The 14,084-nt window shown below is 38.3% G+C and overlaps 1 protein-coding gene across 3 annotated transcripts in view; it reads left to right on the top strand.

Moving 5' to 3' along the window:
• LOC118888594 (constitutive coactivator of PPAR-gamma-like protein 2) overlaps positions 1-14,084 on the top strand; it is a 55,770-nt gene that overhangs the window by 7,859 nt on the left and 33,827 nt on the right. The window contains exon 2 of one of the 3 annotated variants that reach the window (XM_036839841.1): positions 747-1,043. The exons of the other annotated variants lie outside the window; for them this stretch is intronic. Within the exon in view, the coding sequence (XP_036695736.1) occupies positions 747-797 (51 nt within the window). The 3' untranslated portion in view covers positions 798-1,043. Of the gene's footprint in view, positions 1-746; positions 1,044-14,084 lie in introns of those variants that run through there. 3 annotated transcript variants of the gene reach the window in all.

Here is a 14,084-nt window from a genome sequence, read left to right as displayed (position 1 = left end):
AGTGGAAGTGGCAGAACCACAGTTTGCATTTCAGACACCAAAACCTTTGCCCTTTCATCTATACCACAAAGAAAATCCCAAAGGTTATGGCAGGGATGGCAAACTGGCAGCCCATAGCACCACACATTTTTTTAAAAGAACTTCATTGATTTTCATTGATCAATAGTGTTCATCAGAATCTAAAGTCAAATAGTGGGTTTGGGTTGAATATTAAGGCATCATCTAGTTGAATGATTTTTCATTTCCTTCTATCATTTAACTTGCATTTTACAAACGCATTTCTTTTTTAACAAATATGAATTTGTTGCCAACATTTTAAAAATTGTGAAACGTTACCAAGAATTCTGACTTTCCAACCACTCTTGAAATATCAGATCCTCTCGCAACACTGGTTGTCCCCTTTTGCCGAGCTACGTGGTCTTCATTTATTGGAGTCTCTACCGTTCCATGGTGTCTCCCTGACACAGTGACCAAGTGCCACTTGCCTTTCATGATAACCATCTTCTTCATACATGGCTCCAAGTGATTCCCGCCTCCTGGTATTCACACTCTTGTTTAATCTACCCTCACCCCCTGTGTGTGGGCTGGACTTAGTGACTTGTTTTTAATGAACAGACTACAGCAAAAGTGATGAGATGTCACTTCCAAGATTAGGTTATAAGAAACTGCGACTTCCATCTTGTTTGTTCTCTCTCTCTCTCTCTCTCTCTCTCTCTGGCATTTCTTGCTTGATCACTCTGATGAAGCAAGCTGCCGTGTTGTGGGCTGCCCTCTGGAGAGGCCCACGTGACAAGTAACTGAGGGAAGCCTCTGACCAACAACCGGTGAGGAGCTGAGGCCCTCAGTCCAACAGCCCACAAGGAACTGAATCCTGCCAACAGCCACGTGAGTGAGCTTGGAAGTGGATCCTTCCCCAGCCAAGCCTTGAGATGACTGCAGCCCCAGCTGACACCTTGATTGCAGCCTGTGAGAGACCCTGAGCCAAAGAACCCCGTTAAGCCACGCTCACAGATACTATGAGAAAATAAATGCTTTTTAAGCCACTAAGTTTTGGGGGTAATTTGTTATACAGAAATAGATAACTAAGACACCATTGATTGTTGTGCTTGTACTTTTTTATAGTAGTTTTGAAGAATATGAAATATTTCTTGTGCCCATATCTGTGAAAAGTGAAAAAAAGAAGAATTATCTATACAGGAAGGTCATATATTTAAAGGAAAATCAAAGGGAGCCTATTTCCTAGTGGAAGTGATGAGTATTCCTCTATATCTAAATAAAATGTGTTTGTTGAAAGACTACAATTTAAGATACCATTTAAAAATAAACCATTGTAAGAAATATGACCAGTATACAAGAATGATGAGTGCTGAAACAAAAAGAACTTGAAAAAGGGCTTGGAATTTCAATAGGTTTTTTTGAATACAGACAGAATTAAGTAATACTGCCATGAAATGCAATTATATATTACATGAAAAAATTACCAGGGCTTGAAAGCCTTTTGTAGGTAGTCGTTTAAGAAAAGAGTGTTGAGTACAGCAGAATTTACATTATAAACAAGCATTTGCAAAGGTAGTAGATACTGTTGCTCAGGATGTTAAAAATTGGTGGCTGAACATTTTTGTGACATTGTGTCAAGAAGTTAAATTGTAAAGTTTTAGATTACAACTGGTTACAGCAGATATAAACACTATGCATTTAAAGGTACACTTAGCTATGTGTCTAGCCAGTAGTTCTCAAAGTATGGTCCCTAATCAACAGCACTGTACCACCTGGAAACTTGTTATACATGCAGATTCTCAGGCCTTACCCCAGACCTACTGGAGATGAGGCTTGTTAATTTGTTTTAATAAGCCCTCCAACTGATTCTGATACACCCTAAAGTTTAAGAACCTCCACACCTAGAATTTTGATGCAGTCTAACTCTTTTGGACTTGCCTCTGACGGGTACATCTAGAAATACTTGGATTTTGTATGTTGAGAAAAGTCTTGAAATTTTTAGTATAGATTGGTCAAAATTAGTGAATATGACTACAGATGGTGCTTCTGCAATAGTGTTACTGTTGGACTTAGGAAAGTTCAATTTTTTTCAGAAACACTTTACAAAGACTTAAAGCTGTTCATTGTATCACTCCTTAGGATTCCACTTTTTGTGCAAAAATGTTCAAAATGAATCATGTCAAGAACTGGTAATTAACATTGTGGTTTGCACCAAACATAGTTGAATACTTTGCTTGGTGAATTATTAGATTCATGTCATGGAAATCTTCCCTATTATGGAGATTAATTGACCTAGTTGAGGTATGGTATTGAAGATACTGGAAAAAATTACTTATTTGGTATCCAAAAGGCATTCAGCACACCATCAAAGACTGAAATAATATATTTGACCTGTTTGGTTGACATTACAATTCACTTTGAATAAAAACAAGGTTGTTCAGAAATACCTTCCAAATGTGTGGTTGTATTTGCTCATTCCTAGCAAAATTATGCCTTTGGGAAACTAATTTGGCAGGAGATAGACTGGCTGACTTTGCTGAAATTGTTTTCCAAGAAATGAATGTGATGGCCTGAATTACATTCCCCCAATTGTGGAGTTGTCTATTGAATTCCAGAAAAGGTTTTCTGACATTATATTCTATGAAAATGAATTAATGTAATAGTTCAGTTAACCTTTCTCAATTGATATTCATGGTGTGAAAGAGTAGCTACAGTGGAGATACTGAATTGCTGTGCTATGGTACTGAAAGTGAAGCATGATGTCACTGAAATACCAGAATTCTACAAATATCTCAGGAGTAGTAACCCTAAATATAAAAAACACTGTGCAAGACATCTATGTGTGTTTGGAAATTCCTACATTTCTAAGCAGCTGTTTTCCATTATGAAATAGGATAAAAATCATTCCCAGTAAAAGGATTCAAGGCTAAATTCTTTAGTGCACATTGTAACACAAAAATATAAGACCTAACATTGACCTCTTGGTACATAAGAAAAGCATCAGACCTCCTGTTCCAAGTCAAAGGAGAATAAATCAGACGCAAAAATGTAATGATTAAATTTTTCTATTTTGAACTTTTGTTTTTAATTTTGAATTTAAAATGTTAACTCCAATATTTTGCATGTTTATATTGTTAACACCCACAGCATAGTTTAGGAAAAAAAATTTTCTAGCAGTTGATTTTCTTAACCACTTTCATTCATTTATGTTAGCTGCAGCCCCTGGTTCAAGGACTCTTAGAAATTTCTCACCATCACTGTCCTCTCTGCAATTCCTGTCTTCCTTTCCAAGGTAACCCAAAAGCTACCTTGGACTTTTGTTCTCCTCTTATTCCTAAGAATACCTTTCATCAGGCCTTCTGATTTTTCAATACTGCAAGATTTTGCTTTGGGCAGAGCAAGTGCCTATTCTGGAATCTACTTGTTTCAAATGATTTCTGAGGACCTGCAGAGAGTAATATGTACTATAGGCTTCATCTCTGCAGAATAAACAGGCTATGCTTTATTTCATAATGACTTTTTCAGAACCTGTATGCTAGGTATTTTATATAAATAATTTCAAAGTCTTACAATTAGGTAGGAATATAGCAAAATCTCCATTTTATAGATGAGGAAGTTAAGTGACTTGCCCATGATATGCCCTACCACTTCAATTTGAGCATAGGTCCACTGGATGCTGAAATTCCTGCTGTATCTGCCGATTACAAAAGTTATGCTCAGAGTCTCCAGCCCCTAAATGAGCCACAACAGATTAAATAAATCTAAGTCTTCTTTCTTACATGTGACAAGCAGTTTCACCTACAGAAATGGGCTGGCTCTTGGCAGCCTGAGAGCAGTTTAAGGGTACTGAAATTGAGTATTCACAAAATTAACACCTTTAATAGCCTTCACTGAACACTGGATCAGTATTCTACCACCTCTAGCTTGACTGCAGTATTTAATGGCAAAGACTCTACCGTGCGTGTGTGTATATAGATAACTGAAACTCCTACAGCTGAGAGGGAAGGCCACTTTGTCAATGTTGCCCTGAATTGACTGTGGTTTACGATTGCTGCTATTCTTATGTTTTATTTATTTATTTTTAAAAATATTTATTTACTTATTTTTGGCTGCATCGGGTCTTGGTTGCGGCACGCGGGATCTTTTGTTGTGGCATGCAGTCTCTGTTGCGGTATGCAGGCTTCTCTCTAGATGTGGCTTGCAGGCACCAGAGCACATGGGCTCTGTAGTTGTGATACACGGGCTCTCTAGTTTGGCATGTGGGATCTTAGTTCCCCGATCAGGGATGGAACCCACGTCCCCAGCATTGGAAGGTGGATTCTTACCCACTGGACCACCAGGGAAGTCCCTATTCTTACTTTTTAATTTGACATTATTCCTAGCTTTGTGGTTATCAGTTTAATTTCTTTTTTTTTTTCAGTTTAATTTCTTAATGGTTGTTGAACTCCACAGAGTGTTGATGCAAATTTGCATCAACAGTAGTTTTGGTCTGTAATTTTAAGGTAATTAGACTTCAAGGCACATAGGCCTTGCAGTTGAAATATAAACCATCCATATTTCTATTGCTAAAGCAGACTTACACATCCTCCCCTTGACTTTTCTTATAAAGTGATGCTTCCTTGTCATCTCTGATTTCTTTTTCTTTGGAATTGAGAACAGGTGGAGAAAGTGGACCACAGAGCCCTGCCTGAGTCATACACCAGTTTGATGTATTTAACATGGTAGATGGGAGCAAGTCTAGCATCCCAACGGCATTTGGGATGACCTGGAGGAAGTTGTATTGCAGAGGTCAGAAAGCGGTATTGCCTCTGGATTAAGCTCTCTATGGTCAGGCAGGATTCTAGAGACCCAGATGGGTATAATACCATCACTGCAACTAACAGGCTTACAATCTAGATATTCTTTATGGCCCTGTGCCTATCGTGAAATATTAATCACTAGAATGTCAGCTCCATGAGGACAGGAATTTGGGGCTCTTGTTCACTATTGTATCTTCACACCTAGATCAGTGCCTGGCATGTATCAGTGCCTGACTCATTAAATATTGGTTGAAAGTCTAAATGGCTCATTGATTCCCTATGTTCTATGCACTGGAGGTATAGCAGTAAACAAAACAGACCAAGAAATCCTGGCCTTCCTGGAGCTTACATTCTAGTGATAAATACTTATAGTTGTTTTTAATAGAAAATGTTCTTTAATAAAATATTTTCTGAAAGACCCAAAATATAAAATAGATAAAATGGAGAATATGAGCTCAGATTGAAGAGAAAATAGGAGTACCTGTCCTGTCTGGTTATTTGGTCCAATTCTCCATAATCCCGGTTTGGGAAGCACAATTTGAAAGCCACTGCTGTAGACTACTACATGTGATTGGAAATGAGACATTTCATAAACTTTTCTCAGGGAGCTGTTTTCCCTTGAGTTTTATAAATAGGTGTTGCTTCTTCTAGAACGCATTACCTCACTGACTGGTTAGATGCCTTTCCTCTGTGGTCCCATGGTACACACAGGTGCTTATAGCTTCTCACGTTTAAGTGGGCTACTCTGTGCTGTCTGCATCCTGGCATTTAGTAGTCCCTCAATTCGTATTTGTTGGACTGAACAGTAAGCCAGCAATTAAAAGCTATAGGTAGTTGTTCAGAATCTCAACTCCTACTTTCTTTAAAGCTCAAATGTGCTCCTTTTCTGATTTGTTGTTTGCATATGTTGTTGTTTAATCTCACCTAAACAATTTTAGTCTCCTGGAAAATTGCAAGGTTAACAACTGAACTGGACCAATTAGGGCCAGGAACTCATTCTACTTCAGAGGGTAGCAGTCATCATAGATGTGGAAATGGAGCCAGGGTGCTCAGCTATTCCGAGGGGCATTGTGGCTGGAAGGCTTTTTCCTTGCCTTGGTCAGGATTTAATTGCCATCAGTCATTCTAGGTTGTATTTTGCTAGGAATAAATTGTCATGCTGTGTGATCTGACTAGAGAGCAGTGTTTCTTTTTTTTTTTTTTAAATTAATTAATTTATTTATTTATTTTTGGCTGTGCTGGGTCTTCGTTTCTGTGCGAGGGCTCTCTCCAGTTGCGGCAAGCGGGGGCCACTCTTCATCGCGGTGCGCGGGCCTCTCACTGTCGCGGCCTCTCCCGTTGCGGAGCACAGGCTCCAGACGCGCAGGCTCAGTAGTTGTGGCTCACGGGCCTAGCCGCTCCGCGGCATGTGGGATCTTCCCGGACCAGGGCACGAACCCGTGTCCCCTGCATTGGCAGGCGGATTCTTAACCACTGCGCCACCAGGGAAGCCCGAGAGCAGTGTTTCTTAAACTTGCCTCCCATCATGACAATCACCTGGGGTTCTTGGAAGCAACCTAAGTATCTCTTGTTGGATGAGTGGGTAAAGAAAATGTGGTATATTCATACAATGGAATATCAAGGAAATCCTGCCATTTGGGACAACATGGATGAACCTGGAGAACTTTATGCTGAGTGAAACGAGCCAGACTCCAAAGGACAAACACTTCATGATACTCTTATGTGAGGAATCTAAAATTGTCAAACTCTTAGAAGCAGAGAGTAGAATGGTGCTTGCCAGGAGCTGGTGGGAGGGGGGAATGGGGAGGTTTTAGTCAAAGAGTATAAAATTTTGGTTATACAAGATAAGTCCTAGAGATCTACTGCACAGCATAGTGCCTATATTGTATTGTATACTGAAAAATTTGCTAAGAGAGTAGATCTTGTGTTCTTACTTATCACAAGAAATGATAATAGAGGAAGGAGGAAACTTTTGGAGGTAATAGATATGTTTCTAGTATAGACTGTGGTAATGATATTTATCTCTAAACTCATCAAATTGTATACATTAATTATGTGCAGCTTTTTGTATGTCAATAAACCTCAATAAATTGTTTTAAAAAAACACATTCCCAGCCTAGCCTTAGACATGCGAATCAGACTCTTCAGGGGAGAGGCCTGGAATAGCAGTTACCTCCAGGGAATGGGGATAAGACAGCTATAACTTCTCACTGTACACCCTTCTGTATTGTTTAATTTTTTTTAACCTGGAATATGTTCTGCTTTTATTCACTAGTAATTCCTCTTTTAAATAAGTATTGCAATTCATGGTACAAAAATTCAAAATATACAAAAAGATATATGGCCAAAAAAAAAAACCTCTCTTGCACTCTTGACCCTAGCCACCAGTTTCTCCTCCTCAGAGATGATCAGTATTATCAGTTTGTTGTGTATTCTTCCAGAGAGACTATGCATATAAAGCAAATATATATAACTATACATATAAATACATTGTATATATACATACATATTATATACACACAAATATACCTTTAAAAACCACAAATGATAGTATACTATTTATATAATATTCTATACTTGGCTATTATCATTTAATATATCATGCTGATTTTTCCATATGAGTATGCAGAGGTTTGTCCTTATTTTTCACAGTTCCATCCTATTCCATTGCATGCATATGTTATAATTTATATAATTAGTCCTTTAATTAGATTGTTTCCAGTTTTCAGCTAGAACAAATAATGCTGCAGTGACTACTTTGTACAATTGCAATGCCACTGCTTACACTTCAGCACTGGCTTTGTTGTTCCAAGTACTTTAAATATCTAAAATAAATCCCTAGAAGCAAAATTGCTGAGTCAAAAAGTATGTGCATTTGAACTTTAAAAGATCTCGCCAAAATATTCTCCCTAGAGATTATACCATTTATACCCCTGCCTTCAATATTTGCAAGCGTGTTTCCCTCACCAATACAGTAATTGCTAATCCTATAGGCAAAATACCATGTTTCTGTATTGTTTTAATTTTGTTTTTCTTATCACAAGTGAATTTGATTATCTTTTTATATGCTTAAGATCTATGTTTGTTTGTTTTTTTAAACATCTTTATTGGAGTATAATTGCTTTGCAATGGTGTGTTAGTTTCTGCTTTATAACAAAGTGAATCAGTCATACATATACATATGTTCCCACACATCCTCCCTCCTGCATCTCTCCCCCTCCCACCCTCCCCATCCCACCCCCCAAGGCGGTCACAAAGCACAGAGCTGATCTCCCTGCGCTATGCGGTTGCTTCCCACTAGCTATCTCTTTTACGTTTGGTAGTGTATATGTGTCCATGCCACTCTCTCACTTTGTCACAGTTTACCCTTCCCCCTCCCCATATCCTCAAGTCCATTCTCTAGTAGGTCTGTGTCATTATTCCCGTCCTGCCACTAGGTTCTTCATGGCCTTTTTTTTTTTATCCCTTAGATCCCATATATATGTGTTAGCATACTGTATTTGTTTTTATCTTTCTGATTTACCTCACTCTGTATGACAGACTCTAACTCCATCCACCTCACTACAAATAACTCCATTTCGTTTCTGTTTATGGCTGAGTAATATTCCATTGTATATATGTGCCACATCTTCTTTTTCTATTCATCCGATGATGGACATTTAGGTTGCTTCCATGTCCTGGCTATTGTAAATAGAGCGGCAATGAACATTTTGGTACATGAATCTTTTTGAATTATGGTTTTCTCAGGGTATATGCCCAAGAGTGGGATTGCTGGGTCGTATGGTAGTTCTATTTTTAGTTTTTTAAGGAACCTCCATACTGTTCTCCATAGTGGCTGTATCAATTTACATTCCCACCAACAGTGCAAGAGTGTTCCCTTTCCTCCACACCCTCTCCAGCATTTATTGTTTCTAGATTTTTTGATGATGGCCATTCTGACCGATGTGAGATGATATCTCATTGTAGTTTTGATTTGCATTTCTCTAATGATTAATGATGTTGAGCATTCTTTCATGTGTTTGTTGGCAATCTGTATATCTTCGTTGGAGAAATGTCTATTTAGGTCTTCTGCCCATTTTTGAATTGGGTTGTTTGTTTTTTTGATATTGAGCTGCATGAGGTGCTTGTAAATTTTGGAGATTAATCCTTTGTCCGTGCTTCATTTACAAATATTTTCTCCCATTCTGAGGGTTCTCTTTTGGTCTTGTTTATGGTTTCCTTTGCTGTGCAAAAGGTTTTAAGTTTCATTAGGTCCCATTTGTTTATTTCTATTTTTATTTCCATTTCTCTAGCAGCTGGGTCAAAAAGGATCTTGCTGTGATTTATGTCATAGAGTGTTCTGCCTATGTTTTCCTCTAAGAGTTTGATAGTGTCTGGCCTTACACTTAGGTCTTTAATCCATTTTGAGTTTATTTTTGTGTATGGTGTCAGGGAGTGTTCTAATTTCATACTTTTACATGTACCTGTCCAGTTTTCCCAGCACCACTTATTGAAGAGGCTGTCTTTTCTCCACTGTATATGCTTGCCTCCTTTATCAAAGATAAGGTGACCATATGTGCGTGGGTTTATCTCTGGGCTTTCCATCCTGTTCCATTGATGTATGTTTCTTTTTTTGTGCCAGTACCAAACTGTCTTCATTACTGTAGCTTTGTAATATAGTATGAAGTCAGGGACCCTGATTCCTCCAGCTCCATTTTTCGTTCTCAAGATTGCTTTGGCTATTCGGGGTCTTTTGTGTTTCCATACAAATTGTGAAATTTTTTGTTCTAGTTCTGTGAAAAATGCCAGTGGTAGTTTGATAGGGATTGCATTGAATCTGTAGATTGCTTTGGGTAGTAGAGTCATTTTCACAATGTTGATTCTTCCAATCCAAGAACATGGTATATCTCTCCATCTATTTGTATCATCTTTAATTTCTTTCATCAGTGTCTTATAATTTTCTGCATACAGGTCTTTGGTCTCCGTAGGTAGGTTTATTCCTAGATATTTTATTCTTTTTGTTGCAATGGTAAATGGGAGTGTTTTCTTAATTTCACTTTCAGATTTTTCATCATTAGTGTATAGGAATGCAAGAGATTTCTGTGCATTAATTTTGTATCCTGCTACTTTACCAAATTCATTGATTAGCTCTAGTAGTTTTCTGGTAACATCTTTAGGATTCTCTATGTAGAGTATCATGTCATCTGCAAACAGTGACAACTTTACTTCTTCTTTTCCGATTTGGATTCCTTTTATTTCTTTTTCTTCTCTGATTGCTGTGGCTAACACTTCCAAAACTATGTTGAATAATAGTGGTGAGAGTGGGCAACCTTGTCTTGTTCCTGATCTTAGCGGAAATGGTTTCAGTTTTTCACCATTGAGGACAATGTTGGCTGTGGGTTTGTCATATATGGCCTTTATTATGTTGAGGAAAGTTCCCTCTATGCCTACTTTCTGCAGGGCTTTTATCATAAATGGGTGTTGAATTTTGTCGAAAGCTTTCTCTGCATCTATTGAGATGATCATATGGTTTTTCTCCTTCAATTTGTTAATATGATGTATCACGTTGATTGATTTGCGTATATTGAAGAATCCTTGCATTCCTGGAATAAACCCCACTTGATCATGGTGTATGATCCTTTTAATGTGCTGTTGGATTCTGTTTGCTAGTATTTTGTTGAGGATTTTTGCATCTATGTTCATCAGTGATATTGGCCTGTAGTTTTCTTTCTTTGTGACATCTTTTTCTGGTTTTGGTATCAGGGTGATAGTGGCCTCGTTGAATGCATTTGGGAGTGTTCCTCCCTCTGCAATATTTTGGAAGAGTGTGAGAAGGATAGGTGTTAGCTCTTCTCTAAATGTTTGATCGAATTCGCCTGTGAAGCCATCTGGTCCTGGGCTTTTGTTTGTTGGAAGATTTTTAATCACAGTTTCAATTTCAGTGCTTGTGATTGGTCTGTTCATATTTTCTGTTTGTTCCTGGTTCAGTCTCGGCAGGTTGTGCATTTCTAAGAATCTGTCCATTTCCTCCAAGTTGTCCACTTTATTGGCATAGAGTTGCTTGTAGTAATCTCTCATGATCATTTGTATTTCTGCAGTGTCAGTGGTTACTCCTCCTTTTTCATTTCTAATTCTATTGATTTGAGTCTTCTCCCTTTTTCTCTTGATGAGTCTGGCTAATGGGTTATCAATTTTGTTTTTCTTCTCAAAGAACCAGCTTTTAGTTTTATTGATCCTTGCTATTGTCTCCTTCATTTCTTTTTCATTTATTTCTGATCTGATCTTTATGATTTCTTTCCTTCTGCTAGCTTTGGGGTTTTTCTGTCCTTCTTTCTCTAATTGCTTTAGGTACAAGGTTAGGTTGTTTATTCGAGATGTTTCCTGTTTCTTGATGTAGGCTTGTATTGCTATAAACTTCCCTCTTAGAATTGCTTTTGCTGCATCCCGTAGGCTTTGGGTCGTCGTGTCTCCATTGTCATTTGTTTCTAGGTATTTTTTGATTTCCCCTTTGATTTCTTCAGTGATCACTTCGTTATTAAGTAGTGTATTGTGTAGCCTCCATGTGTTTGTATTTTTTACAGATCTTTTCCTGTAATTGATATCTAGTCTCATAGCATTGTGGTCGGAAAAGATACTTGATACGATTTCAGTTTTCTTAAATTTACCAAGGCTTGATTTGTGACCCAAGATATGATCTATCCTGGAGAATGTTCCATGAGCACTTGAGAAAAAAGTGTATTCTGTTGTTTTTGGTTGGAATGTCCTATAAATATCAATTAAGTCCATCTTGTTTAATGTGGCATTTAAAGCTTGTGTTTCCTTATTTATTTTCATTTTTGATGATCTGTCCATTGGTGAAAGTGGGGTGTTAAAGTCCCCTACTATGACTGTGTTACTGTCGATTTCCCCTTTTATGGCTGTTAGTATTTGCCTTATATATTGAGGTGCTCCTATGTTGGGTGCTTAGATATTTACAATTGTTATACCTTCCTCTTGGATCGATCCCTTGATCATTATATAGTGTCCTTCTTTGTCTCTTGTAATAGTCTTTATTTTAAAGTCTATTTTGTCTGATATGAGAATTGCTACTCCAGCTATCTTTTGATTTCCATTTGCATGGAATAACTTTTTCCATCCCCTCGCTTTCAGTCTGTATGTGCCTCTAGGTCTGAAGTGGGTCTCTTGTAGCCAGCATATATATGGGTCTTGTTTTGTATCCATTCAGCCAGTCTGTGTCTTTTGGTGGGAGCCTTTAATCCATTTACATTTAAGGTAATTATCGATATGTATGTTCCTATGACCATTTTCTTAAATGTTTTGGGTTTGTTATTGTAGGTGTTTTCCTTCTCTTGTGTTTCTTGCCTAGAGAAGTTCCTATAGCATTTGTTGTAAAGCTGGTTTGGTGGTGCTGAACTCTCTCAGGTTTTGCTTGTCTGTAAAGGTTTTAATTACTCCATCAAATCTGAATGAGATCCTTGCTGGGTAGAGTAATCTTGGTTGTACGTTTTTCTCCTTCATCACTTTAAGTATATCCTGCCACTCCCTTCTGGCTTGCAGAGTTTGTGCTGAAAGATCAGCTGTTAACCTTATGGGGATTCCCTTGTGTGTTATTTCTTGTTTTTCCCTTGCTGCTTTTATTATGTTTTCTTTATATTTAATTTTTGATAGTTTGATTAATATGTGTCTTGGCGTGTTTCTCCTTGGATTTATCCTGTATGGGACTCTCTGTGCTTCCAGGACTTGATTAACTATTTCCTTTCCCATATTAGGGAAGTTTTCCACTATAATCTCTTCAAATATCTTCTCAGTCCGTTTCTTTTTCTCTTCTTCTTCTGTGACTCCTATAATTTGAATGTTGGTGTGTTTAGTGTTGTCCCAGAGGTCTCTGAGACTTTCCTCAGTTCTTTTCATTCTTTTTTCTTTATCCTACTCTGCAGTAGTTATTTCCACCATTTTATCTTCCAGGTCACTTATCCGTTCTTCTGCCTCAGTTATTCTGCTATTGATCCCGTCTAGAGTATTTTTAATTTCATTTATTGTGTTTTTCATCGTTGCTTGGTTCCTCTTTAGTTCTTCTAGGTCCTTGTTAAATGTTTCTTGCATTTTGTCTATTCTATTTCCAAGATTTTGGATCATCTTTACTATCATTATTTTGAATTCTTTGTCAGGTAGACTGCCTATTTCCTCTTCATTTGTTAGGTCTGATGTGTTTTTACCTTGCTCCATCATCTGGTGTGTGTTTTTCTGTCTTCTCATTTTGCTTATCTTACTGTGTTTGGGGTCTCCTTTTCTCAGGCTGCAGGTTCGTAGTTCCTATTGTTTTTGGTATCTGTCCCCAGTGGCTAAGGTTGGTTCAGTGGGTTGTGTAGGCTTCCTGGTGGAGGGGATTAGTGCCTGTGTTCTGGTAGATGAGGCTGGATCTTGTCTTTCTGATGGGCAGGTCCACGTCTCGTGGTGTGTTTTGGGGTGTCTGTGGCCTTATTATGATTTTAGGCAGCCTCTCAGCTAATAGATGGGACTGTGTTCCTGTCTTGCTAGTTGTTTGGCCTAGGGTGTCCAGCACTGTAGCTTGCTGGTCGTTGAGTGAAGCTGGGTCTTGGTGTTGAGATGGAGATCTCTGGGAGATTTTCGCCGTTTGGTATTACGTGGAGCTGGGAGGTCTCTTGTGGACCAGTGTCCTGAAGTTGGTTCTCCCACCTCAGAGGCACAGCCCTGATGCCTGGCTGGAGCACCAAGAGCCTTTCATCCACACGGCACAGAATAAAAGGGAGAAAATATAGAACGAAAGAAAGAAAGAGGATAAAATAAAATAAAATAAAGTAAGATAAAATAAAGTTATTAAAATAAAAAATAATTATTAAGAAAAAAAATTTTTTAAGCAAAAACAAAAAAAACAAAAAAATAAATGGACGGACAGAACCCTGGGTCAAATGGTGAAAGCAAAGCTATACAGACAAAATCTCACACAGAAGCATACAGATACACACTCAGAAAAAGAGGAAAAGGGGAAAAAATAATATATCTTGCTCCCAAAGTCCACCTCCTCAATTTGGGATGATTCGTTGTCTATTCAGATATTCAACAGATGCAGGTACATCAAGTTGTTTGTGGACCTTTAATCCGCTGCTTCTGTGGCTGCTGGGAGAAATTTCCCTTTCTTTTCTTTGTTCGCACAGCTCCCGGGGTTCAGCTTTGGATTTGGACCCACCTCTGTGTGTAGGTCGCCTGAGGGCGTCTGTTCTTCGCTCACATAGGACGGGGTTAAAGGAGCAGCTGCTTCGGGGACTCTGGCTCACTCCGGCTGGGGGG

The sequence above is a fragment of the Balaenoptera musculus genome, chromosome X, assembly GCF_009873245.2.
Source record: "Balaenoptera musculus isolate JJ_BM4_2016_0621 chromosome X, mBalMus1.pri.v3, whole genome shotgun sequence".
In the NCBI taxonomy this organism is placed as follows: domain Eukaryota; kingdom Metazoa; phylum Chordata; class Mammalia; order Artiodactyla; family Balaenopteridae; genus Balaenoptera; species Balaenoptera musculus.
The sequence above is the reverse complement of the archived record's forward strand: the minus strand, read 5'-3'. Positions and strand labels throughout refer to the sequence as shown.